General features: G+C 35.6%; 5 protein-coding genes and 1 long non-coding RNA gene across 6 annotated transcripts; 2 read left to right on the forward strand and 4 right to left on the reverse strand.

Moving 5' to 3' along the window:
* The first annotated feature begins 4,962 nt into the window (after nt 1-4,962).
* LOC133703534 (stem-specific protein TSJT1-like) lies at nt 4,963-6,559 on the forward strand. The gene is made up of 4 exons (XM_062128127.1): nt 4,963-5,420; nt 5,526-5,766; nt 5,899-6,019; nt 6,183-6,559. Exons 1-4 carry the CDS (start codon nt 5,209-5,211, stop codon nt 6,374-6,376), a joined length of 768 nt encoding a protein of 255 aa, XP_061984111.1. The 5' UTR covers nt 4,963-5,208; the 3' UTR covers nt 6,377-6,559.
* A 304-nt stretch (nt 6,560-6,863) lies between these two features.
* On the reverse strand, nt 6,864-11,293 carry LOC133703533 (ribosome biogenesis protein BRX1 homolog 1-like). Its single transcript, XM_062128126.1, has 9 exons — nt 11,203-11,293; nt 10,883-11,117; nt 10,629-10,770; nt 10,287-10,365; nt 9,691-9,815; nt 9,047-9,148; nt 7,685-7,753; nt 7,504-7,602; nt 6,864-7,152 (listed from the first exon to the last, which is right to left on the reverse strand). The coding sequence occupies exons 2-9, from the start codon at nt 11,086-11,088 to the stop codon at nt 7,021-7,023; spliced, it is 954 nt and encodes a 317-aa protein (XP_061984110.1). The 5' UTR covers nt 11,089-11,117; nt 11,203-11,293; the 3' UTR covers nt 6,864-7,020.
* A 557-nt stretch (nt 11,294-11,850) lies between these two features.
* On the forward strand, nt 11,851-13,261 carry LOC133702644 (uncharacterized). Its single transcript, XR_009843774.1, has 3 exons — nt 11,851-11,957; nt 12,544-12,659; nt 12,738-13,261. It is a non-coding gene; the product is annotated as an uncharacterized LOC133702644 (long non-coding RNA).
* Nucleotides 13,262-13,917: 656 nt separating this feature from the next.
* LOC133703989 (protochlorophyllide reductase, chloroplastic-like) lies at nt 13,918-15,765 on the reverse strand. Its single transcript, XM_062128752.1, has 5 exons — nt 15,626-15,765; nt 15,444-15,542; nt 14,810-15,341; nt 14,356-14,714; nt 13,918-14,265 (listed from the first exon to the last, which is right to left on the reverse strand). The coding sequence occupies exons 1-5, from the start codon at nt 15,677-15,679 to the stop codon at nt 14,110-14,112; spliced, it is 1,200 nt and encodes a 399-aa protein (XP_061984736.1). The 5' UTR covers nt 15,680-15,765; the 3' UTR covers nt 13,918-14,109.
* LOC133703990 (uncharacterized) lies at nt 15,629-16,713 on the reverse strand. The gene is made up of 2 exons (XM_062128753.1): nt 16,593-16,713; nt 15,629-16,484 (listed from the first exon to the last, which is right to left on the reverse strand). Exons 1-2 carry the CDS (start codon nt 16,699-16,701, stop codon nt 16,153-16,155), a joined length of 441 nt encoding a protein of 146 aa, XP_061984737.1. The 5' UTR covers nt 16,702-16,713; the 3' UTR covers nt 15,629-16,152.
* On the reverse strand, nt 16,694-25,958 carry LOC133703988 (uncharacterized). Its single transcript, XM_062128751.1, has 7 exons — nt 23,859-25,958; nt 21,161-21,251; nt 20,659-20,816; nt 20,533-20,584; nt 20,362-20,444; nt 20,080-20,173; nt 16,694-17,644 (listed from the first exon to the last, which is right to left on the reverse strand). The coding sequence occupies exons 1-7, from the start codon at nt 25,602-25,604 to the stop codon at nt 17,052-17,054; spliced, it is 2,817 nt and encodes a 938-aa protein (XP_061984735.1). The 5' UTR covers nt 25,605-25,958; the 3' UTR covers nt 16,694-17,051.
* Between the last annotated feature and the right edge of the window lie 1,206 nt (nt 25,959-27,164).

A 27,164-nucleotide genomic window follows, 5' to 3' on the forward strand; every position in this document is an offset into this window, starting at 1 on the left:
TGATGTAAAAAGTATATTAGAGAAAGAAATAATAATAATAATAATAATAAAGTTGGGAGGTTAAATCCTAGCTTGGAGATTAATTTAATTATGTTTAGGAGTGTGATTATGATTGTTTTTCAAAGTGTTTTTCATGCCGAAATACAGCAAAATAATATTTTTTTTATTTTTAAAAAATTATTTTTGAGATCAGTGCATCAAATTAGATCCAAAACATATAAAAAAAATTAATTTTTCATAAAAAAAATTAAATATTTTTAAAAAACAAGTGCTACCGTATTTCCAAACACTAACTAATCCCAAACAGATCCATTTGAAGAGTAACAATTACCTCTCTTAAATTCTAATCTCTTTCTAAAAATAAAACAAACAAATTTAATTGATACAAGGGTAGTTACCAACTTCTATTACCTTTATATTAAACATATTCTTAATAATGAATGAAAGAAAGAAAAGTATAATCAAAGAAAAGGAGATTATGACCCATTTGAGAAGGGTTTTTTTTTTAATGAGTAAAGGGTTTGGGTTGCATGCATTGAAACTAAATATTTAGAAATAGTGGTTGCTTTGTTTTTTCATTGAGAATAGTCGTTGCCCATGGTATAAATAATTACAAAAAATGCCATAAATTTCAGTATTTAACAGCAATTTCCAACCACATTCAAGCATGCTTTACCAAGCAGAAATTCCAGCAGCCTCCTCATCATTTCCAACATATCCTCCCCCATTTTCACAAGAATTCCATCAAATAAACTAAATTCCAATGATATTCAAGCATGATTATTTTTTTGTCGTTATTTTATTTTTTTAATTATATTATTAAACTAACTATATTTATTAAACTCATTTAAATTAATGACACGTGTTCCAAATTTTTCTAACTCTTTTCTATTATCATTTCATTTTTTTTTATGTTAGAAAAATTTAACTCAACCCATAACATAGTGTGAGTCATCAAGTAGGTGACTAAGGATGATGATCTACTATAAAAAAAAATGATGAAGATTAATTTTAAATGAAGTAACCAATGAAAGATTAAAATTAAAAGAAAATGAGACCCCATAAAAAGATTCGATCCAACTCGAGTTAACATGTCAGACCCATGACCTAAATCATAAAATTAAGATAACCTTATAGAAAATAAAATGAAGAAAATCACAAAGCTTTTTTTAAAAAAAAAACAATGTCAAATGATGAAATCAAAAAAGAAAATAACTTTAAAAAAAGAAAAAAATGATGTGAACCTGTGTTAACTTTTCAAACCTATGACTTAGATCATTAGATCAGAAGCACTTCTTTTACAAAAACTACAAAGCTTAATTCTTAACCAATCAAATATTAAATGATGAAATTGAAAAAGAAAAATCAATCATACAAAAGGATCCAAAAAATAGTAATAAAATGAATGGAAATCAAAATTGAAATAAAAAATAAATAGAGGACAACTAACAATTTTTTATTAAAGATGAAATTGAAAAGAAAAATCAATTTAACAGAAGGACTTTAAACAAAACAAAAAACAATCAAAATAATGAGGATCAAATTAAACAAAAATAACATATTACAAATTTGGATTCAATGGTGAAATTGAAAACAAACCAAAATTTTATAAAATGACCAAGAACAAAAATTAGAAATAAAAAGAATAAGAACTAAAATTGAAATCTTAATAAATAAGAGGACAACTTTTAAATTTTGAATAGCTAGTATGAATTTTGATAGGAGGAGAGAGAAAAGAGAATGAAAAAAAAGCTATTAGTTGCGAACCATTTCACTCCCGCCACTACGTGCTGCCCCAAATCAAGAAGACGTCATGATACTTCCAGCACTTCAACAAAGGATGGCTTTTTACTCCCGCATGATGTCTCACGCGTTGTTTAAAGATGGAGAAAACATCCTAAACACTAGCATGTGCAAAGCATGCACCAACCATTTACCCCAATCCCCATATTTGTATATTTTTAATTTTGATTTTTTAAAATTTAATTGTTTTAAATTAGTCAAAAAAAAATTTTGCATAATTGAGCATCAATCAAGCACTGAAAATCTCCCTTGATGTTTCAAGATCTTTATATCAATGCGACCCAAAAACTAACATGTCAAATACTAAATTAAATAAAATTTGAATGTATCAAATTGAAAAATAAATAAATTGAGGGATTAAAAAAAAAGGGCTAAACCTTCCCTTGCACATGCATTTTAGTCCCTGAATTTGACAAGAAAAAAGAGTTGGAATGTTTTCTAATTGTTCAAATTCGGTCCTCATAGCTTTAATTGTTTTAAATCAATAAAATCCTATTGAAATTTGGCAAACCAGGCACCAATTGAGCAATATTTTGTTTTCTTTACACCGCAAGATCCCTTATTGAAGGCAGCCAAAGCAATCTACCTAATCTAATCCCAAATAAACACAACGTCGAAGAATCAAATTAAAAAAAAATAAGGGATCAAAAATAGAAAAAACTAAACGCAAAAAACATTATTACTATGAAAAATGTTAACTAAAAAACTAAATGTCATAGGGATTCACTGTGCAAAATGCAGTGTGCCCCTCTCACATGGTACTGTGGATGAACTATTCACAATACTTTTTTTGATTATTTTCTTTTAAATTTAGCACTTATTAGACCAAGTTATAAGTCAATTTATTGGGGGAGGGTGGGATTGAAAGCTAGGTGACCAAACTAAAAAACACTTAGGGAATAAGTGGTTTTAAAAAGTTTGGGCACAATGTGTATTGTAATTCCTATACTTTATAAATTATTGATATTGGACCCTTTCAATTTCAAAAATTAAAGGGAAAAATTAATTTTTTTTATTTTTGGCCCTAGTATGAGAGAGGTGAGAGAAAGTCACTAAAATCTAGTGTTAGAGAGAAGAAAAATCTCCACTTACAACGATTACGAACATCGAAAAAAATTAAAATTGATGTCAAATTGCTACTTTTGATAAAGGGAGCTCACATTAAGAGTTTGTTTATCTTAAAACCGCCAAGAAAAATATATCTGATCTTGGTAATATTTTTTTTATTTAGGGTTGATTTCGAGTTTTATGATGGTTTTTTGAGTTTTTTGAGGTCATGAATGGGTTTATCAAGTTGCCTATGATGTTTTCTAATTGTTTTGAGTAAACAATTGGTTGAAAATTCAGTTTTTTTGGTCTAAAGAACCATTAACCCATTTTTCCGGCCACTAAAAATACAGGTGACGATTCGGCTAATTTTTTTTAAAAAAAAATTGGGATACATGACATGTCATTCACCCCAAATATAAAGAAAAAAATTGCTTAGCTGCACAAGCCCTAACAAAATGGGTCAGATGAGCTAACCTAACTTGACAGGGCTAACAGCGCTTAGGTTTTTCTTTTTTTTTTGAAAAAATATTTTTTATGTTTTTTAAAATTAATTATTTTTTTGAAAAAATACTTTTTATTTATATTTATATTAGCGTCACTTCTCTCTTTTATTTTGTTTACAGAACCTCTTCTATAATTTTTTTTAATCTTTTGTGGAGATGAACATTATTTTTGAAAATTAAATTTTTTAATTTTCAGATAATATTTCTAATATATCCAGTTTTTTTTTCCCTATCATTTTATTCAATCAATTTAATGTGTGTTTTTATTTCTATTATTGTTTGACAAAATAAAAAGTTTATTTAGAAAAAATTAGCAAACACAATCGAGTAAATATCTCATCTTATGAAATTAAATATTTTGATTCATATCTATCTCTTAATTTTTCCAGTTTTGTTTTTAGTTCTTATTTATAATTTTTTTTAATTATTAACCGATATAATTCTTGATTTATTTGGTTATATATCTATATAATTTTTTTTAATTTTTAATTAGAATTGTTTTAATTACAAAAACACGTAAAAAATCTATATATATAATTTTGTTTCTAGAAAAAAAATATCTTACCGACGGCGAATGATGGGTGAAGTATCTGGTTTTATCACTAACGCCATGTGACTTTTGCCAGACGACTTGGTTTTTTAATGATGGGTGAAGTATCTGGTTTTATTCAAAGCACCCACAGAAACACTAAAAACGCTCACAGAAATTTTTTGCTGCGGATCTATCTCTGTCACGGTGATCACTTTTTGGATAAGCCATTCCCATCGCCTTACCTAACGTTCATGTTCAAGCCCCTTTTTTGGACTTATGCTTCCACTTAAGATTGTTAAATCTTGATTAAAAACAAATGAAACACTGTAAAAAACGAGAAATTCAAGAAATCTATGTAAACAGCGGCGCTTATCGTTAGCAAGTTGCCTCGTTAAATCCAAGGATTATGAAACATGACAAGCTATTGGTTAAGAGCTTCTACCCTTGATTCCACACAAAGCAACTTGATTTGATGAGAAATGTCTGGTGGATTCACAGTATCGAACGCTTCACAGTAATGTTTTGACTAGGAATCTCTCTAAGCAAAATGATTTTACAGATGGCTGTAGGGAGAATCCGTGGCTAGCTATCTCCTTGGCAAAGAATTTATTACGTTTTGCTGCTGGAGGCTTTAATGTTCTTGCTAACAATACAAGAACAAATCGGTAGAGTTTTGATTCAGTGATGGATGCCAGATAAATTCAAATCCAATAGGGTTTAATTAATTAATTAATTAATCTGTGTTCCATCATGCTAACTCACAAACGAATCACAAAACACTCTGTTTTTTTTCCAGCAAAATTAATTCATTTTCCTCTTTAAAGAAAAACAAAATTGTAAAATAGATTCCCAACGTTGATTTGCTTAAAGCTCAGTTTGACTTGACTTAAGTAGCCCATGATGAAGAATAAGAACAAATACCACTATAACATTGACAAATAAGAGCAGTGAAGACAGGGACAGAACACCTACATCAGGTGGGGGTGGGGATGGGAAAAATTCTGAATAGATTAAAAAAAAACAAAACTAGAAGTGGATAAGAATGCATTGAAGTACGAGGATCCTTATCCCCGATCATCCTTAAGCTCCATGACCCCATGAATATGGATAATATTGCCTCTGTCCACCTTACAAAAACAGAATCTTGTGCCTCAAACGGATCCTATAAATACTACAAAAGAACTTAATGGTTACCTCTCCTTCTGTGATCATATATCATCAACTCTTTAAAAAGAACTCAAAGGCATAAATTCTAGGCAATATTATCCGTTTTGGTGCGAGTGTAATCTTGGAAATTTAAGTAGAGAGAGAGATCAGAAAATGTTGGCAATATTTCACAAAGCTTTTGCTAACCCACCTGAGGAGCTTAATAGTCCAGCATCTCAAAGAAGTACTAGGAAGCCTAAGCTTCCTGATGAAACTCTGAGTGAGTTTCTTTCTCACCACCCTCAGAAGACTTTCTCCATAAACTTTGGTGAAGCTGCAGTGCTTGCTTATGTTCCCCAGGACAGCCCTTTCTCTCCACAACAAAGGTACGACCTTCTTATTGATTGAGTTTCCTTTCCACTGTTAACATTTTGTGGTTTGATTCATTCACAGATTGTTAAATTACTGTCTTGTTGATCATATATGTGCAGGTTGTTTTGTGGTTTTGAGGGTATATACTGCCTTTTCTCTGGAAGCTTGAACAATTTATGCACACTCAATAAGCAGTATGGATTAACAAAGGGGACTAATGAGGCCATGTTTGTGATAGAAGCTTTCAAGACCCTTCGTGACAGGGGTCCATATCCAGCTGATCAAGTTGTCAAGGATCTTGATGGGAGTTTTGCTTTTGTTATCTACGATAGCAAGGCAGGAACCGTTTTCGCTGCACTGGTATGCTTAATGCATCATTTTGACTCATTTGTCTATTGGTCAATAGAATCTTATGAGCTATATATGTTCAAATCAGATTCAAGCACGTTTGGTTTTCTCGGTCCTGATTCTAATTATGTTGTATGGTCACAGGGCTCCGATGGTGGAGTTAAGCTGTACTGGGGTATAGCAGCAGATGGCTCTGTGGTGATTTCTGATGATTTGGAAATCATAAAAGCTGGATGTGCCAAATCATTTGCTCCCTTCCCAACAGGTACCTTGTATTGTCATAGTAATGGCTAATCATATATAGTTCACAAATAACTTCAATGTTTTTGCTGGACTGGCATCACTAGCAGTCTGCACAGTCTGGATTTGCGTTGTAACCTTTCTCTTAAGGGTGATCTACTCATCAAAATGATGATGATGATGTGCAGGATTTATCTTCCATAGTGAAGGAGGTTTGATGAGCTTTGAGCATCCGATGAACAAAGTTAGAGCCATGCCAAGGACCGACAGCGAAGGATTCCTGTGTGGCGCAAATTTCAAGGTTGATGTCTTCACAAGAATTAATAGCTTACCCCGCAGGGGAAGTGAGGCCAATTGGACCGAATGGGAATCACACAGCTGATCAAGGATTTGCTGTGTTCAATTTAAAGCCAGATCAGAACTACAAGCAAGAGCTAACGTCTTCTAAACTGATCTCTTTTCTTCACGGCGTCCGTTTTCCTTCCTTTTCTTGCTTTTTTTTTTTTGTGGTCTGTTTTCTTCTCACTCGGTACAATGTCAATAAGAAAGAGTGATACGTGTTCAATCGGTGCGCAGAGCGTTTCTATTTATTTATTTCATTTTCACGAAGCATTTAAAACCCCTTTCGCCAAGTCATGAAATTGGAGAGTCAATCTGAATTTGCACACTTGAACGTAAAGGCATTAGCCATGCTGTTCAACAAATACTGATCCATTACTCTACTTAACAACGAAGGCTAAAATTGTCAAAAACATTTCATGATTGCTGGTTTCGACTTCATAGTTGCAGGGTGAAAACCGCAGCAGAAGTTAAGGTAAAGACTTGCCGCATGATTGTGTAAAGAATTTTCAAGTCGAAGCTCTGTGACATGGGAAAAGATGGTCCGCCATAAATACCAACCTAGTTAAAATGCATAAGCTGATCCAGAGCGGGGACAAAAATTATGCCAAGCACCAAAATGAGAAATTTTTCTTGAAGAATACAAGGGGATATAAGATCATCAACAGCGTAGGTACGAGAAGTGCATCATTCCTTCCACATGTCTGCAAATTCATCAGGCTCCAATGGATTTGATAGCTCGTGCATCTTCCTCCTCGTCTTGGCCTTGACCTTCTTGGCAAACTTCCCAGCCTTCTGCTTTTTCTCCAATGCTCGAATCTGCAAGAATGAAACGAAGCCGCATATTGAGTCATTCATGCCAAAATATTAGAACAAAAAAAAATCATATTGTATATAATCACAGCAGGTGGCAATAAAAGACCAAATAACCTCTGAAAAAAAAATGCCACTACATGAATAAACAGCATACTATAACATTCCTTAACTCGCCATAGAGTAATAAAGCCAGTAGGGGGGAAAACCTCAACCATGAAACTAGCAAAACGTGATGGTTATTTTAAACAAGAAACAATTGTCACAACGGAAAACCCTAGAAAAGATGTAACTAAAGAGAAGGAACTAAACATGTGATGCCAAAACTCAAACTAAACATGTAGATAATTCGCTGACCTGGTTAGGTGATATAAAAAACGGATTTTCATACAATGTTGGGCCTCCAAAGCTGCCACCAAAAATCTTGATAGGGTTCAGGCAAAATCTTGGACCAACCTGCACCAAACCAGTCTTTCAAAATTAATAACGACTACAGGTTTTTCACCGTGTACAAATTCAAAAGCATGTCAGTGCAAACCTCAACAAGGGTCATCTTATCCAGGCCTCCTCGAGCCATTTTATCTGTTTCATTATGAGGAACAGATATCTATATTGAAGAAGAAGAGGACGAGATGCTAGGAGTTAGTTTCAAAGATTAATGAAACACAGAAAAAACTTCACATGAAATAAATACAAAAAAATATAAAAACATAATAATTAGAAAGCGTTCCAGAAATAACACTGCTACGACACTTATATGTAATTGGAACATCAAGACATAAAAATTCAGGATTTTTACATAGCAGTGCATCTGCCCATTTTCAGCAACCACTTTATAAGGTCTACAAATGTTTTCACATCACACTGACCTTGAAATATTAAAAGGGACTATGAACATCATGCAAATAAGATTTCTGAGTGTTCACATTAAATCAAACAATTGGGACTGAGTTTTGGTAACTGTCAACAATGTGGGCTCTAATTGGTGCATAAGGATGTTGATAGCTCCATCTGAGACAATTATCCCACAGACTAATGGAAGACAGCATTGTGTTCATCAGTACAGATTTTACTATGACAGCCATCACTTTTAAACGAAAAGGATACTTGAGTAATTTTGGTTACTGCATCTGAAAGAGCACCAAAAGGATAACATCTCTGATACAATCATCTATAGGAGGATTGGATGGCTAAACCAGTCTCTAATATCCAAGTGGTATATCCCTGTTATTTCTTTAGCACGGGCTAAAGCAAAAGCCATACAGTAAAGCAGTATAGCAATTTAAGAATGTATATGAAAACAGGAAGGAATAAAACAGAGGAACAAACAGCTTCAATGGAACTGCAAGCAGTCCAATGAGTAGACTATTTGGTTGATAGCAGTGCTTGCAGTTCCAATCGGATTCAATCTGATAAAATGATCATCTAATATATAAAACATTAAGCCAGGACATGAAAAAGCTATCTGGAAAGGCTACAGACAACCCATCAGCTTTCATGAACTTAAGAAGGAATCCCTGCGTAGGAGATTTTTGGAAAGGGGAAGAAGGGAAAGGAATTAACTTTTTAACATATGCAGGTTTCTGATTAGAGATACCAAACAGATAATGTAGCATGTCTACTAGATTCCAAAATACCAAATACAAGCAAGCAAGTCTTCTGCTCTGATATGCCTCAATCTACCACTTCATTTGTTAAATTGTAGCTAGAATGACTTGTAGGATGTTAACTCGTTAATTGTTGTCATTTCTAAGTTGGGAGCATAAAGTCAGTAAAATGTTAACATAAATTACTGTACAGTGTAACAAGTATTGGGCAACAGAAAAAATAGAGTTTTTGAAGGCTGAAATTGCATAAATGCTCCAATAGAAGTAGATTTCAAAAAAAATGTATAATTTACCTGGTAATTCCGAAACCATATATGGTCATCAACAATAGAGAAAACAAAGGCATGGTCATAAAAAGGCTTAGATTTCCTGTGATCCTTTGGGGTTCCAAATATCTGACAAAAAAAAAATGCAAAGAAGTCACTATCTTAGTATCATATGAAAAGACTTCTGAAGTTCACATATGGCTGAGTACATCATCAACTTTTGGTCTAGCATATGTAAAGGAATCAGAAATTAAATATAACCATGAGGAAAGTACAATTTGAGCATCCAAGCAATCACTAGGTAGGGATTCATGAAATGAACAGGTTAGTAGGCCCTCAACTGATCTTATAAAGCAAACAATGAAAAATTTAGTGAGCTGAAAAATTTGCTTCATGGATGTCTCTGCTATCACAGCACCAGAAACAAGACGTACAAAATGGTAGTCTCTATCAGCATACTTTTGTGACAAAGCCATACATTGTAGGTACCAAGAATATCAATCATTCTATCTACAATATTTCCTGGAAGACTTTGCTATTAAAAGAGATTTTGGACAAGTATTTCACGATTTTGTCTTTAAAGAATGGAGATTCCAGTTGTTTCAGCCATGCATTATAAGATAGAATGCAGATCAAAGTTGCTTCTAAGATGGGAAACAAAAACAAAATACCTGAATGATCATCTCCTTCAGGAGTTTCCAGTGAGCATCTTTATCAAAGTTAGCTGAGAAAGTCAAGAGAGGTCGAGACCCTTTCAGATGATTTCCTGTAAGCTTCAATTCTTCCATTGTGTGCACTAAAATGAACAAGACGAGTTGCATTGGTTAGGCAACTTACTCTTAATACAAGAAGAAAATTACAATGAGTACAGGATATCCTCCATGGTAGAGTACACGGAATAGGATTAAGGAAAATCAGGAAAATGGCTCTCCAGTGCCACAGGATATCAATGAAAAGCAAATTTTCAAATGCTCCCAAACCAAAATGCCACAAGAAGTCAAAAGGACTATTCTATACCATAACAACTGCTTAAAAATAGAAAAGTTTTTGGAGATTTCCAGCTCCACACAAATATTCAAAACCATAGCAAAAAAAGTGAATCTCTATAAAGATTTCGCTAACTTTCCCCTCCCAACACCCATTAAATGCATGTGCAAAAATTATGATCCTGCAAACAGTAGCACTTGAACACAACAAGTTCATGCCTATTACAGAATATGATTGTCAAAAAAATCAGAGTGCTAGAATTAAAAAAAAATTAACATACCAGCATTGACTAAGAATTTCACAGACGGACCACTGGGGCACTTGACCATCCACAGGTACAAATCTTTATGTTTCCGGCACTGAAATATAGAGAGAAAGGAGAACAGAAATCATCAACCATTCTCTTTTTCCTAATCTCAATATTTATATAATCACCAAGTCTCCTCTCAAAGTTACTAAGTGATTTTCCTTCAAATTACTAAACCACGCAAACATCAGGAACAATTATCAACAGCACTAATTCATTTGAAGAGTTATCATACGCATCAAGCCTTTTATCACCTGCACAAATAATATTGAATTAACCATGTCAAATGGTTTGTTTAAGGAAGCTAAAGTTCACCTCAAAGAACAAAGAAGAAGAACAATTCTTCAACTCAACAAGCTCATTCAATGTTGCGCCTTTACTACTTGTAGACTCAACCTTACTATCCTTCTTACAATGTGGCAAAAGTGACACCAGATTCAACATCAAGTGCCTATACCTGCAACACCAACAATTCTTTCAAGCACCAACAAGATCCAACAACCCCCAAAAAACCCAACAAAACCCAGAAATCAAATATTCAAAAAAAAAAGATTAAATCTTTACGGAACCTGTAATTAATACGCCTCGAACAAGTAACCAAGACTTTCTCTTTATTTCTAAAACCACCCTGATGAGGAGGTAGGGATTCAGTCTCTTTCTCTTCAGGTTTATCTTTCCAACCCAAGAGTGTCCTTTTAGGTCTCTCTGTTTCACTTTCATCTTTCTTTGCAGGTTCAATGACCTGTGTCTCACTATGCTTTCTCTTCTTTACCATGGCTGTGTTTGTTTACGTATAGACGACACCTGAAATCCGTGAAACGTTTAGCTTCAAAACCATGAAAACTATAGCTGAGTTGTTTATAGAATTAAGCAGGAGAAGGGTTAGTACCTGAAGAGGAGGAAGAGAGCTGCAGACTGAGGGAACAAGTTTTTGTAAGAGATGAGCAAAACCCTGACAAAAACCTAGAAAAGAAGAAGGGGGAAGAGGTATCGGAAGTGCTTAGGGCCCAATGGACTTTTGTTAAATGATTCAAGCCCAATCAATGATGGGCTCAAAGCCGAGAAATCACATATGATGTGGATCCTATCATTCAAACAAAGATAGGAAATTAGGAATAGATATCGAAGTTACTAAAACAGGTCCGGTCCATGACCTTGTTATAGGATATACAGGTTAAAATATTTTAAGATTTAAAGAAATAAAAATAAAATTATTTTATTTTATTTATTTATTTTAAAAAATAGATTTTGAATGTTCAACTCTCATCTAGTTTAATATAAAACTTAATCTGGATCAGATTTTAAATTAATATATTAAACTTGAATATTAATTTTAAAATCTCTTAATTTATTTTTTATCTAACTCAAATTTAAAATTAAATTATAAAAAAATTAACAAGTTTAAAAGTAATTTAAATAATTAATAAAAATATAATTTAATTATAAAAATATTAGAACAACTTTTTTTAATGTTAAGATGTGAGTATATATTGTATCTACTCGGGTTTTATAACTTAACCCTTCAATATGTCTGACATATGGCTTCAAGAACCAATAACATGCCTGACACCTGATACTGCTGCGCGCAACAATTGTTCTATTTCAAGAACTTGGAGGTTTCGTAAAGATATTTGTTACTTGATCGTAAGTCTTTACAAGCTTAATCTCCTAATGAATATGGCCAATTAAGAAGGCCGACTTTCACATCAATTTGATAAAATGCTCCTTATTTTTTGAGCTGCATGGTCTCAATGCGGGCAACGAGTGCAAAAACTTCTTCTTAGCCAGTCCCATGCTTCTTCTTCTTTTCGCCTTTCCCCAAGGATTTGGTTTGTGGAAATGCCCAATCTTGAATTTGATCCTGGCCTGGCTTATCACTTTAAATGCTCAAGTTTTTTAATATGCTTGAAGCCGGCACCTAGTTTTGAATTCAAGTAGAGGTTACATTCTTGGTGTGCCTTCCCAATCCTTGGGGAAAACAATATTTCTACTTGTATTGGCTTATGCGATCCATCGGGGTTGCAGGCGTGTGACATTTATATGTGGACAGACTGGTGTTTGTGCTCTTGGTGCTCTCGCAGCAAAGCACGCCGGGGACAGAAGGCTACTATATCATTATTTAGCGCAGTCAAAGAGGCGCCTGTTGCTTCTCTTTCCCATCTACGCGTTTTTCTATCAAAAGTTGGTTGCTTTAATAAATGTTAATTGATATAATTTTCTTATTCAGCAGATCAAACTTCTTACTGATTTTCCATGTGAGTTATTATATGGGAGAGCTGGGTTCTTGCGGGCTTGCCTATTTTAAATTAGCATATTGGTAAAGAAACAATCTCTACTAGCTGCAGAGTAAGACATTTCTTTAATTTCTTTTCAATAATTTTATTGATTAAAATGAACCCTTTTTCTAATTTGGCTTTGATACAGAGAACCCTTGTGGATGAAATAATTAAGGCTGGAAGATTGGCGAGCAAGGGAAGATGTCTGTTGATGTATGAATCGCACGGGAAAAAGTACTGGGGTGCTGGCCATGGACTTGCTGGGATCATGCATGCTTTGATAGACATGGAACTGAAACCAGATGAGGTGGAGGATGTCAAGTGCACATTACATTTCATGATCAGGAATCGCTTTCCCAGTGGCAATTATACTTCAAGTGAAGGGAATGAATCAGATCATCTTGTGCATTGATGTCATGGGACTCCTGGGTTTGCTCTTACCCTTGTGAAAGCAGCTGAGGTAATCCTTTTATGTGATGCCATCTGCGTAAAGTAGCCTAGGTGCTAATGGAATTTGTCTACGCATGAGTGCTTGTGTGGATTGTCATTGACTTTGTGCATTTTGGTTTGCCTACCTGCCTAAAAAATTTGTGAAAATACATCAATAGTCGAATAAATAATGCTAATTTTTCATATAAATCAATAAATAAACTACTGCGATGTTCGATGATATTTCCAATCTCATCCATGTTAAGAAATGAAGAGAGAGTCAGTCTCATAAAGCAAGAACTATTCTTCCAAAGTGGAAGAATCAACTTTCCTTTTCTTGTGCTAAAAGCTCAAAAAATGAGATTGAACAAGTCATCGCTGACACTTTCCAGATGGCTGCATCCACCTTTTTGTTCTTCAATCCAAGACCATAATCTCTAGTCTTACTTGTTTGAAAGGATTTAACTTCTTGAATATATGACTCTTCAAATTTTTGAATTACTTTCTTCTCAAGTAGAGAATGCACGTTAGGGAATACTGCTAAAGGTTTCCTTTCCTTTTTTCTTTTATTTGTTTGATAAAAAGAAAGAGTTTTACTAACAAGGATAGACATTGTAATGAAACTCTTCCAACTCTGGTCTGGAAAAGTGAAAATGATTAGAAACTATAACATTTTTCAAACCACTGTGGTCCTTTTAGTCAAAAGTTGAGGTTCCTTCTAATGGATGAAACACCTGTATTTATCTCGTCAAAATACTTTGTCAAGCTTGGGTCACTGCATGAATTTGGTGTCATAAGAGCAAAACAACACAAACACCTCATGGTTATTACAAAACGTTCCATTTAGTATCTGATTTGAAAGTGTGGACGACTGCTACATTAATCAGAGAAATATGAACTTTGCGATATGGTTTAGTGATTTTATTTGCCATTGCTACAAAGTCATCTACATCTAAAAAGGGAAAATTGTTTACAAAAGCAAATCATCCGAACCCAAACCCCAAACTCACAAAAAAGACTTTTTTGGATTAACATTATCCTCTCCCATGGAAAAGATTATTCGACAAGAAATTCTCTCAAGCCCTTCTCATTTAGGCCAAGCCAACAAGTTTCTCGCTAATCTCCCATACTTTACGAGCCTTCTCTGCATCACTAGCTTCCTGAGACAGCTGGTTCTGAAATGAAGCTGAGTGTTTGTTCCAGCTCCAGTATGCCCCTGATTTCGTCAAACTTGGATCACTCACAACCTTTACAAAAAGAACAGATAATGTTATTGCGCGTTGTACAAAATCATAGCTGAGCATTTTTATCTCTACAGTTTTCATTGTTTTGGTTACCTGAGCAAGTCTTTTTCCAGCTTCGTGCTCGGAGACGAAGCCCTTAGTAATGTACTTTTGGAATGGAGGGAATAGAAGCCTGAACAAGGGAATGTGCTCCCTGAACAAGCCTGTTGTGGCAATGCAACCAGGGTAAAGGGAAGCAAATGCAATGCCGGTTTCCTCATGCAAACGCCTGTGGAACTCTTGCATGGTGAGCATGTTGCAGACCTTGCTGTCCTTGTAGGCTTTGGCACCATCAAACACGCCACCATCAATCATGGCTGATCTGTTTAGTCCATTCAAGCCCCCTGAAAGTCCCCTCAAGTCACCTAGATTGGCCTTAGGAGGTACATTTCCAGCCAATGTATTTGTGTTCCCTAAAATATTTCACAGAAAGAACACCACGTTTAGCAAAACCAATTGAAACATGTTCAAAACAAAGCAAACCTTAAATGTATTATACTGTATATACCTGTAATTGAGCCAACAATTATGAGACGTTTTGATGGGTAATCAGATTTCTTCATGTCCTCAAGCAACAATCTTGAAAGGAGGAAATGACCCAGATGGTTAGTTCCAACACTAAGTTCGAATCCTTCAGCAGTGAATGCAGGCTCTTTCGCAGTTGGCAAGTAAACAGCTGCATTGCAAACTAGCACATCAAGTGGCCTCCCTGATCGCCTAAAGGTATCCACAAATTGGCGGACACTGTCAAGTGAAGCAAGGTCCAAATGCATAATGGTGTAGTTTTCTTTTGCAATGCCAGCTGATTTAGCAGCCCTTTCTGCCTTCAGGAAGTTCCTGCAGGCCATAATTATGTGCCATTTTCCAGTCTCAGCTAGAGCCTTAGCTGTTGCCAGACCTAATCCAGAGGAAGCACCAGTGACAATGCAAGTGCCCTGCCTAGGGGTTTTCTTGCCTTCTGAAGAAGCTCTGTCGAGTTCTGGAGTAGCAGCGACCATTGTTTGGGCTCTTACAGCCCCAACTCCTTGGTTGAATTCCCTCTGCAGTGAATAATATTATACAAATGAATTCATTAGGAAAATCCCTTCTGTTTGCTACTTTAAATAAAAAAGAAAACAATAATGAACTGACACGGTAGCTACCTTGCACTTCAATGCACAAGAGCTAAAGTCAGCTTTGACATGTTCTGAAAGTGAAACTCCGAACAAACTTGAATCCTTGAAAGATGCATTAGATTTTCCCTGCATGGACAAAACAATTGCCTAAATCAACACTAAAATCTTCCTTTAATGCATCAAGTAAGAAAGCAATACTAGCATCTAACCTCTTTGGGGAAAACAAAAGCAGAGGAAACCAAAGAAGCAGCCTGAAGAGCCATTCCCACTTGCAAAGCAAACTCTCTATGCTTGTTTTAATCGAGTTTCCAAGTCCTTCGTTGTTTAAGGACAGTATATTCTGCCTACAGTACTGACTGAAGTGAAGAGCTTAGCTTAGCAGTGTAAAGGGAGTGTGTTTTGAAAGAGATATTATTTGACGTGTATTTATATACTTGGGGGTAGGACATGTTTGGCAGACAGGATAAGATATTTAGCAGCAAATGTATCTTCTACGTCACTTTCAAGTTCCAAGTAACCAATGAGATTTTGTGTTTTGGATTTCCCATGATATAACAGCTTCTTCTTCTTCTTTTTACTTTTTTGTTTTCATATGAAAATGGCATGAATAGTTAGGGATATTGTGGTCAGTTTCAGAAAAACTTCCACTACACTTAGTTATGGGCAGGGAGGTATGGAAGTGCTGAAATGGCAGGAAATGGGGGGCAAATTCTTGGGTTTTGGATCAAGGGTTGCTCTAATTGAGCCGAGGTTCTGCCAGCCTCGCCATGGTTTGGGGATTGGTTGCAGACTGGAGCCAAGGAGCCATGACAAAGTGGAGGGTACCCCACTTGCAGTAATGGCCCTGACTCCTAAGTGGGGACTTAAATGGGTTTGGTTCTTTCAAGACAATGGATTTCCACAGAAATGGTTTTGATTTGGTTCTCGTCCATGGTCCATCTCTCCTATCACCTGCGACTGCTAGCTCTCTCTCAGCTAATCCACCAGTATGAGTTGATGGAATGTCAACGGTTGCCCTCTTTAGCTGCTGAAAGATGCGGTAACTTTTGGGATGTGTAATCTTACCAGCTGTTTAGAACAAACATAGGATTAACAAAAAGCTCATTTAGTGAAGCCGATCTGCTACACTGTACATGTCTAAATTAGCCCAACGGATAGAAATTGGCACGTCTGTACCTGTCAGTTGATTCTGAAACAAAAATATACTCCTGAGAAGTCCTTTCAATAGTGCCAATAACTGAAGAACCAAAAATGGGATAGAACCTATAAGACTTGACTTGACCATTCAAGAATATGAAAGAATTTCATTTTAATTGAGTAAGATTTTTTCCATGCTCAAAGCTCTACAATTCCCGACATGCCAGATACATCGGTTTCTAAATTCACGGTGTATTTTTTTTTTTTTCCTCTTTTTGTTGTTTAACAAATCTATATTCTTCTCAAAGCTCATCGGAATGCCTATCCATTTGCACTCAACATTGGATGAGCTTAAGCACAAGGGAAGAAGAATTGGAACTCGCTAATATTACACATCTCACCAAATATCTTTGTACACATTTTTGCCAATGAGGAAAATGGACTGTACTGGTTTGCCAACTCATTCACTCCCTGCACGGAGGCTGCCATTTCAGCCCCTTAAATTCGAACTGGCAATCCGAAATTTTGGAAAGTTCTGATTTCCCCTCTAAGGCCGGCAGTTACAATCACCATACCATAGGCAGACGCATTTTGGCTTAACCCATTGGAGATATCCACACTGGCATGATGACTCCTTGTTCTTGTCGCTAAATCAAGCTTTTCCTCCGGCCATGTTGCTGATATTCTGTCAAAAAAGTAACCATTGGTTGCACTAGAAATAATTCCATTCATGGGACTATTGGTGCACCCAGTTAAAGATTGTGAACCCTCATTACTTGCTTCCTCAACAGGAGTAGGAGGGTGATTGACAATGGAAACTTCATCAAGATGGTTATCAAGGCCATTCTGTTCTCCTGATAAAGTATCTTGTAGTCCCCAAGTGTCAGCCATGCCAGGCCATGGGATGGCCACTGATACATCTTGACAAAGGAAATGCTCATATGAGCGTGTGATAGCAGCACCTTTGCTTCTGCTAAGTCGGGAATCATCATGCTTCCACACATAAACATATGAATCCTCACTAGCAGAGACCACGTATTTTCCATTTGTTGTGAGGGATGCTGAGATTTGGCTGTTGGTGTTACGAAACCCTATCACAGAAACATCAACTTAACCTTTAAGAATAATAAAATTCTAAAATGCATGGGTTTGGGGGGGGGGGGGGGGGGGGAGACAACATGCACTGTCAAATATCTGATTTTCAGAGGATAAGCATTAAAATGGAGAGTCATGGAAAACCTTTCAGCTTTTGATGATTGAAACAACCATTGAAGCAGCTGAAGAGATCAGTTCTTATACTTTCAAGACCTACACTATCAAGTTATTTTACTGGAAGATTGTCACCTTCAAAGTTGAAGAGATAGTACTTCCAGCCTAGAAATCTAAAAACAAGATCATGCACTGTTGTCAAAACCTTAAAATAGATATTTTCATTACTGCTACTATATTCAAAATGCAATCACATGCACTTAGTTTCATACCTTGAATAGAAAGTTTTAGGCTTTAGAGCATGGGTTTCAAGTTTCAACAGTTCAAATTTACAAAAGAACAAAGAAGCTACACGGAATCAGTTTTATCTTAAAAAAAAGAGAGTACAATCAGCATTTCCAAAACTGTATTATTCGTATGTAGACTCCTACCTCATTCTACACCATTCTGGTGGTTTAATATTACATGATTTGATTTTTTGCCATTGTTTGTCACCAATTTCCTCCACATGCTTGACTTTATCTTGGCTTGGATTCTCTGTTACTACCTCGTACAAAAAAAACTATATGATTGATTCCCATTGACTCTTGTGCTAGAGCAAACTTGTTCTTTTTTTCTACTGACCAACACAATATCCACTTTATTGACTAATCCCTGATTACAAGCATGTTGCTGAGATTGAGGAAGGTACGGGGGATGAATCATATAATACAGGGTGCACTTGAAAAATCCATGCAAATTTTCAGGTGTTTCAAAGACTTGTGTAGACAAATCTACTATATATATTCAAGAAGATTATGATCTGAAAGTAATTCATCCTCTTTTCACCAATACAGGATCAACGTGTTTATTTGTCACAGCATTAACTGTCTGTATTCAAGCAATGGACAGGCCAAAATATTTGAGACATTATGAAAACTTGCGCTAGAATTTAGCATAACATCTTTGCATTGCCACAGCAAGACTGTCATACAAAAATTCTCCTCTAACATCCAGAATAACCCAAAATTTAAACTTATCCAGCATGCATAAGCTGGAACATATATACTGCATACAGCATATGCGATATGAAGGGGCAACATAAACTTCACTCAGTTTTCAAAACAAGCCTCGCTATCTTAAAACTAGAATCAGAGATATTTAACAACGTAAACAAGCCTTTGACTACGATGTCAGCAGCTATTGGATATGCACAAAAAGAACAGAGAAACTTACTGTTATGGAAAATTAAATAAACATGATTGAGTTCTAGTCCTCTTAATTTTCCATTAAAATATTTGTATATCACCCTTCAAAAAAGTGCTCAAAAGAGAACCCATGGAATTTGGGATTCAGTGCTTCAGGACAGCATTTTAAAAGGCAAGTGTAGGGTGAGGGTTTGTACCTCTCATGAGGCATAAGCCTCGAGAATTTTAACATACACAACACATGTAAATAGATATCATATCAAATATACAAAAGTTCATCGAGTATAAATGTAAAAGGATATATATATATATATAGAAAGTCCAGGAGCAATTTATGTTACTAACTGAACCAAAGAAAATATTGGTAAATGAAAAAAATGCTTAAAATTCAATATTCCATCTAATAAAGGTCGTCAACAAATGTTTTTCCTTTTCTTGTAATTAAAATGATATGCACAATTGACTCAAAAAGATAAACCAAAAGAAGGCATGATAAAAAAAAAAAATTAAAAGATACAGGCTATATACTTATAATGGAATCACTTAACCAACACAGGAGAAGCAACCATTTTCACTCGATCATGAAAAGCCAAATGTACCAACTGAAAATCACAAGCATCCAAGAGATTGGGGCATCATGCCAACAAGTATAAAGCATGAGTGGTCAGGCATATGCCTGACCTCCCAAGGTAACATGCACATGAGAAATTTCACTCAAAAGTTAAGATTTAATGCAGAGGGAAACCACTGTGCCTCAAGGCATGCTCCGAAACAGAGTTTGAGAAGTTTGTGAAGGTTTTGCTGTGGTTTGGTGCCAAGAGAACATTTATTTCAGCACCGATGAGTGGAAAAAAACTGATGGTATCTCTCAAGTCCCAGTGATTGGCAATGTGTGAGGTTGTAGTAATGGTAGCTGTTTTCTAAATCTACAAATCAAAGACTTGATGAGCTAGGATTTGCTAATTCACAGAGCCAAAATTCTTGGCTCAAAGTATTTTTCATTGCCTACTTCTTTTGGTACTATCAACTTAATAATCCAAGTCAGGTTTCAAGTGAAATTTTCATGCATGGTTGTCATTACAATTTGGCTAGAAAAGATCAGAAGAGAAATGATAAGCCAACATTCTTACCTTTGAACTTGTGAACCAGATCAAAGCCATCAATGACTCGAATTCGAGAATCTGCTGATGTGATTAGCACTTCTGATGAACTTCCAGGGGCAAACTGTTTATAAAATTGATCAGAGAATGGAAAGTGACATAAAAGATGCAGTTGCTAAAAATGCACAGCAGGTTGTGCCTTGTGCTAGGAAAAAAAGTGGCACATCAAGAAATTACATATTTTTCTTTCAAATATAAACTAAACACGTTATCTCTGGAGTTATATACATCATACTATTGCCATCAAATTACCTGGAATCCAGTGATTTTTTTTAGATGAGCTTTCTTCTTCTTATTCTGCAGATTAATTTGACATTTTTGTTGCAACTTATTCTCTGAGAAGCAAAGACAAACAACAAAAGAATAATTAGCTGTCAGTGAGGATGTGAAATTAGAGAATGGTGAGTAAGAATCAACTTGTACCAGATGTGTTGTATAAACGACAGCTTCCCTTGTGTGAACCAACAAGTGCACCCTTCAGAAAACCATAAAACTTTGTTAAGCAAAGAAGTTTTGCCTATTATATACAGAAGGCAAACAAAAGCCTACCTGACCATCTGGAGTGTAGCAAGCAGCAGTGACCATCTCATGCAGATCATTCCAATCAACAACTTGACGATCAGGAATGCTCCAAATGCGAACTTTTGCATCTAATGACCCACTAATGAAGTATCTATCATCAACAGGATTAAACTGGATGCATGTTACTGCACCATGGAAATCCATAAAATATTGCAATTAGCAAAGTTAAAGGAAAGAAGAGAAAGAAAAAAAAATTCACTAGTTCTGACCATCTTGTAAAAGAAAATGTTTAGCCGATCAACAAAAGTCACATTAAATGTTGAGAAAATGTAGAATTTTGTCATTGAGCTAGTGAATCAGGGTTTTCAAAATGCAGTAAAGTGTGAACTTCTGTCTTCCATGCTTATCACAGATGAGGTCTTCTCTTGAAAAGGAAGGCCAATTATATCAGTAGCTTTATAATTGGCAGGTTATAAAATTATAAACTACACAAAGATAAGTATTAAAAAGCAAGGCGGGAAATACTTACCATAATCACTGTGAGAAAAGACTTTCAAACAAGTTTTGCTAGACATGTGCCACAGTCGCACTGTTTTGTCCATAGAAGAAGAAAGCAGGTGCTGGGAAAAGAAAAAAACTGAATTTTGTTAGGATATGCAAGGATAAACTGTTAGTTTTATAATTCTTAAAGAGGGCGCATGCATCCCTGTTTCACAAAAGAGCAAAATATGCTAAAATAGCATAAATCCAAAAAATCCTTCTGAAATACTATCAAGGTGGGGTTAAATCCCAGAACTTCTTATCATCTCCCACAACAAAATTTGTGGTGACAACACTGCTTGACAGAACAAACTCCAACAATCCCCTTGCAGCCAATGAAATCTAGGCTACTTTAACTAGAATATAAAGGGATCAAAGGAGGTTGTGGAAATTAAAATAATGAAGGAAAAAGTGGCATTATCAGAAAACTAACAATAAGATAAAAAATTGAGATGAGATTAGAATAGGCAGATCACAGCATCTGAAAACAAGGAATCTTCTTTACCAACTTGAAATGCAATCCAAAGCCATGAATTTCTACTGCTGTGAAAAGTATCATAAATTTCATCCAGAAGACTGGATTAATTTTCTATTCCCAAACTTTCTGCTCAGTTGCATCCAATAACAAGGAATCTTAAGAATTTTACCAACTTGAAATGCTGTCCAAAAGCCATGAATTTCTACTGTGGTGAAAAATATCACAAATTCCATCCAAAAGAATGGATTAGTTATCTATACCCAAACTTTCTGCTCAGTTTCCATTCATCCAACTTAAAAACCTTAAACGGTGATGGAAACGATACCAAAGTATTTGGTCATTTCTCATGAAATTTCATTACAATACATTTCAGATCCTATACTAGAAGCTGGTAGCAGGGGCAGGACCATATGGTAGTAGTTTCCACTGGAAAAAGCACAGCAATGACAAGTTTTCTTGACGCATCCAATTTCCTTCCAGTTGAACCAGTGCTAATGATGACAAAAATAATAACAAAGGATTTGCACATTTCTCATGAAATTTCATTACTGTACATTTTATGCACTGCACATTTCACATGCTGAAAAGTCATGTTGTCAATCACATGAGAGTGCAACCCACCATGATAACTACACATAGGTCCCACTTTTATGTGAGGGAGGTAAGCTACATGGAAGAACCTAATAATCTCTCATATACCAGTGTAGTATATTCCTTTGGGAAAAACATAATGATGAAAAAAAAGCTCAATGCATCCAATTTCCTTCCAATTGAACCAGTGTTAGATGAAAGCAAAATGTTTCTGCAGTTTTCTAAACTCAGAATGTCCCTCAGCAACTTAACATTTCATTTCCAAATTAAACATGCCACGCTATAGAATCCATCAAGGTTTTTTACTCTAATATTTGTGGAAATAGGTGATGACCGGCCATTTATCCGGAAAAATATTGAATCACTGAATGCTTGAAACTGGTGCCAGGGACATAAGAAAAGGAAATATGAAGAAGAGATTGAGAAGAAATACATATCCAGCTTATGATTACTAGCAGAACAGAACCTTAACCTTCCCATTATGCAATGTCAAAAGGATCTCCCCTTCCAGCCAGTTAACATCTCAGCCAACATCTTAATTAATGCAAGACAGGCCACTTAGCCCAATTACAGAGAATTTGAGAGCAAACTCTCTCATAACATAAATGATGATCATCCATCTTATCGCTACAAGCATGCCAGAGCAGCCAATTGGGGTCTCTTTTCCAATAAAAGTTCTCAAAGAAGAAAATCAGTCTCAAAATAGCTGTCCAGGTAAGAAAAATAAAAGAGCATGTTGAATACTGCTCATGGAAACTCAATTACAATCTTGCCTACCACTTGGTCAATGGATTTAACCAGAAATCAATAGCTGTTAGATAATATTCAAGCCCAAGCAATCCTTTAGATAACCTTCAAGGCACATGCAGTGCCACTTTCTCCTACTCGACAGATTTTCACCACTAAACTATAAAAAAAATCTCTCACTGGTTCCAGCATCCAACCTGTGCCAGGCTAGAACTATAAAGTTACTCTACATTTCTAATCCAATCTGAGTTCCCAGGCTTGTTATTTAAGATCAACAGGGGAATATGAATTCAGGTACATATAGGACTGCTGACTGGTTTTATAACCATGCTCTATGCCATGTTTGATCTATTTGCCTCAATTACTCATTCTCACACGGACAAAAACAGTTTCAATAAAAGCTGCAATTTCGATCATATGTGCTCTAAATAGTCCAACAAGACCACTGTCGAAATAATGAGAAACCAAATCAGATACAAGCGAGATAAAGATACAGCAAAAGGAGTGGCATAACTTCCACAATGGCAAGTGGTTAAAACTCTATCTGGTTTAGCATTCTATCGAGGCAGATAAAAAAATGTCTTCTTAAAATAATACCCGAAAGTGAGAAAGAAATTGGAGAGAAAAGTACGTCCTATGCAATGGAGAAAAGCTTTTAAATTGCTCAATGCAACAAGAGAGGAATTACTTTAACCACGTCATAGCAAAATGGCATGTGATCACTAAATCAGTTTGCATTCACACTTCTAAAGGGAGAGAAACTTGAAACGTCAAACATCAATACTTGGAACTTTAAAATCATTGATGAATGCGTGCAGCTTTTAAAACAAAAATAGTAAGCATAGAATAACAGAGTTGTAAACCAACTAACCTGAGACTTGGACCATGAAAGGTCAAGCACGTCATCAAGATGTCCTTGGAATGAACAAATGGGTTTATCCGTGAGAGAAAACACTGTCTCTGGCACGAAGATGTGGTCCAAGCTCAGAGATTTTCTGCTTATAGATGACCTCCCTCTCCTCTTCTTCTCCAGATGACTATCCACAAGTGGTGACAGCAGATTAGGTTCTGGAGATCCATTTGCAATTAACAACAAGTTTAAGCCCCCATCATCTGGTTTCTCCATCAACAGCTCTCCTTTCCTCTCTGACTGCTTAACCTGCCAAATGTGAATTACACAATCCTCACCTGCGCTTGCTAGATACCTCCCATCCAAACTGAACTTGATACTCCAAATAGACCCATTATGAGCCTGTATCTCCTGACTCTTATAAAGTGCACTCAACTCTTTAGACGACCTCCCATATTGTCTCACCCTCACTCTCTCTGGTCCATGAAATGACACATCCTGGCTATCATCCGTAGCAGAACTTGACCTCCTCCCTCCCCTCTCCGATCCAGTATCCCTCTCATCACTACTTCTCCTCTCCTTATGCCTTGTCACACTATTCGCCACACTCCTTATACTCCCAAACCAACTACCCTTCTTTTTAAACTTTGTAGCCCCACCTCCAATTCCTCCATTAGCATTGGAATCAAGATTTCCTCTCGTCCCATCCTCCACATTTTGCCTCCTCATCAATTCTTGCACGATGGGCGAATGCCCAACAGACATTTCGAACTCCTCCATTGTCAATTGCCTCCCGGTCCCAACTTCCTTCAACTTATTCCACATCCCATCCTCTCTTATCTCATTAACAACAAACTCTTTCCCGTTATCAAGATTCTTAATAGTACAAACCTCCACCTCTCCCTCGGCCGCCACTTCCCCATCCGCATCCGCCGACCCACTACATTCCAACTCCTCCGCGAACTCCACATAACTCCCAACTGACAAGCTCCCATTAAAATTCTCATTAGAATTCGCGGAGTTACTACAATGTTGTTTCCCAGAAGGCGGCTTATTCGGCGAAACAACAACATTAACACTACCACTACTACTACCATCTTTCGGAGAAGCCCCATTTTTGCTTTTGCTTTTTTTATCACAACCAACAACACCAAATCCATTATTGCTGAGTTTGCTGTTGTTAATATTATTATTAGTATTACTATTATAATTACTGTCATCACTATTTACATTAATTGAATCTTGCAAAAGAATGGAAGAAGGCGAACAATAAACAGAAGACGAAGAACAACACGAATTAAAATCATTATCATGATCTAAAGAACGACCACCACCACCGTCTGATTTCGATCGGTGGATAGCAGAAGAACAACTGGAAACCGAGCCACTCAGTTTTTCTGCAATCAAACGATCCGATGAGACAGAGCGGTTAAAGTAAAAATCACCGTGGGTAGTTTCGGGTTTGGAGCGGGAAAGAGAGGGGTCGGAGCTGAGACCCATGTTGTGAAGAAGGCGTTGGCGGCGTTCGGAGATGGATTCGGGTTGAGAGATCCAGACATCGTAATTACTGACATGAAGTTTGCTGTTAAGACGAGGGGAATTGGAACGGGTCTGGTCAGGATCGGAGTCGGAGTTGGAAGTAGAACAAGAAGAGGAAGCAATGCGATCCAATGACTCGTAAAAATGTTCTTCTTCTTCTTCTTCTACCACTACTACTTGTTCTTCTTCACCGTCGTTTTTGTCAGTAGTGGTGTCGTTTCTGCTCATTTTTTGATCGGTTTAAGAGGAGGGGTCATTGTTGAGAGAGTGTCAAGGGGGCATATCATGCATATGTATAGAAAAGAAACAACAGCCCTAAATGGGTTTCCAAGAAAGAAACGGTTTTTTTGGGGAGTGGGTTTGAGGGGGTGCGTGAGAATGACTTGTGGGTGGTGGAATGGATAAAGGGAGGACGATCCGATGAGAGAAAACAGTAGGGAACGAAGCCCTATGTGGTGGGATGGGAGGGAGGGGAGAGGTGTTGGTGATGCTTTTTTTGTGCGTGGTGTTTGTGTTTGGGCTGGGAGAGAGATTTTGGAGACTGTAAAAAAGGTTTCTGCTCTGGACTTTCTTTTTTTTTATTTGGTGTGGTTTTTGTGTTGAAGATTAAAGAAATTAAATTAAATGGAAAAGATGGAGGTTGGTTGTCATGTTGAGGTTGTATGTCCATATGCTTTGATTATTTGCCGTGAGGAATTTCGAGATTGAATTTTATTTTATTTTTGTTAAAATTTAAAAAAAATTAATTAACTTTTTTTAGTATTTTAAATTATTTTGATCACTGATATTAAAAATAAATTTTAAAAAATAAAAAAAATATTATTTTAATATATTTCTAACAAAACACTTTCACTTTAACGACTTGGAATATAAATATATTTATTTATTGAAATAAATATAAAAATAAAAAATAAAATTTATATAAAATAATTTTAGAATATATTTTTTTATTTTCAAAAGCAAAAGATACATAAAGTTCATTTTACCTACATTGTTTTCATTTTATTTTTCTCAAGTATATCCAAACTCTATATATTAAGAGATAAAAAACTAGAAAATTATTATTATTTTAAATATATTAAATTGATGTAGAAAAATACATTCTTAAAATCATTGAAAAAAAAATGTTGGTTGACGGTTCAACTAATTTGATAAATATATGTGAAAAAATACATTTTTAATATCCTATTTCAGAAGAAAATATCAAAATTAATGTACATGACTGTTAAAAAATCATCTAAAGTCTCAATCCAATAGCTTAAACTGTTAGGCGAGGTCTCAGGATATGATTTATATTATTCTCTAACACTGGGCTTGAAACTTGCATACATTCATATTACTTTGTGCTTGATTTTTATAAAATAAACAGGGATGATGAGATTTGAACTTGTGAGCACTTGGTCATCAAGGCTCTGATACTATGTCAAAAAATCATCTCAATCCAAAAGCTTAAACTATTAGGTGAGGTCCTAGGATATGATTTATATTATTCTCTAACAGTGAACTTCGATGTTAGATATACATGGTATTCTTTTAAAAAAAAGTTTTTCTAAGATTTTAATTATATAATTCGTGGATTTGTTTTTAACATTTTTATCTTCATTTCTTATCATAAAAAAAAAAGCATCAAGAATGGATTAAATCGTATATTGAAGGCTTGCTCAAGAATTAACGGAAAATAATACCTTATTGTTAAAAAAAATTAAAAAAAATTGAAGGGTGGAGATGTGAGGTCTTCTAAGTTGTAATCCACTCTCGTCACCGAAAAAAATAATTAAATAAAGTACG

Source organism: Populus nigra, chromosome 9, assembly GCF_951802175.1.
Source record: "Populus nigra chromosome 9, ddPopNigr1.1, whole genome shotgun sequence".
Lineage (NCBI taxonomy): Eukaryota > Viridiplantae > Streptophyta > Magnoliopsida > Malpighiales > Salicaceae > Populus > Populus nigra.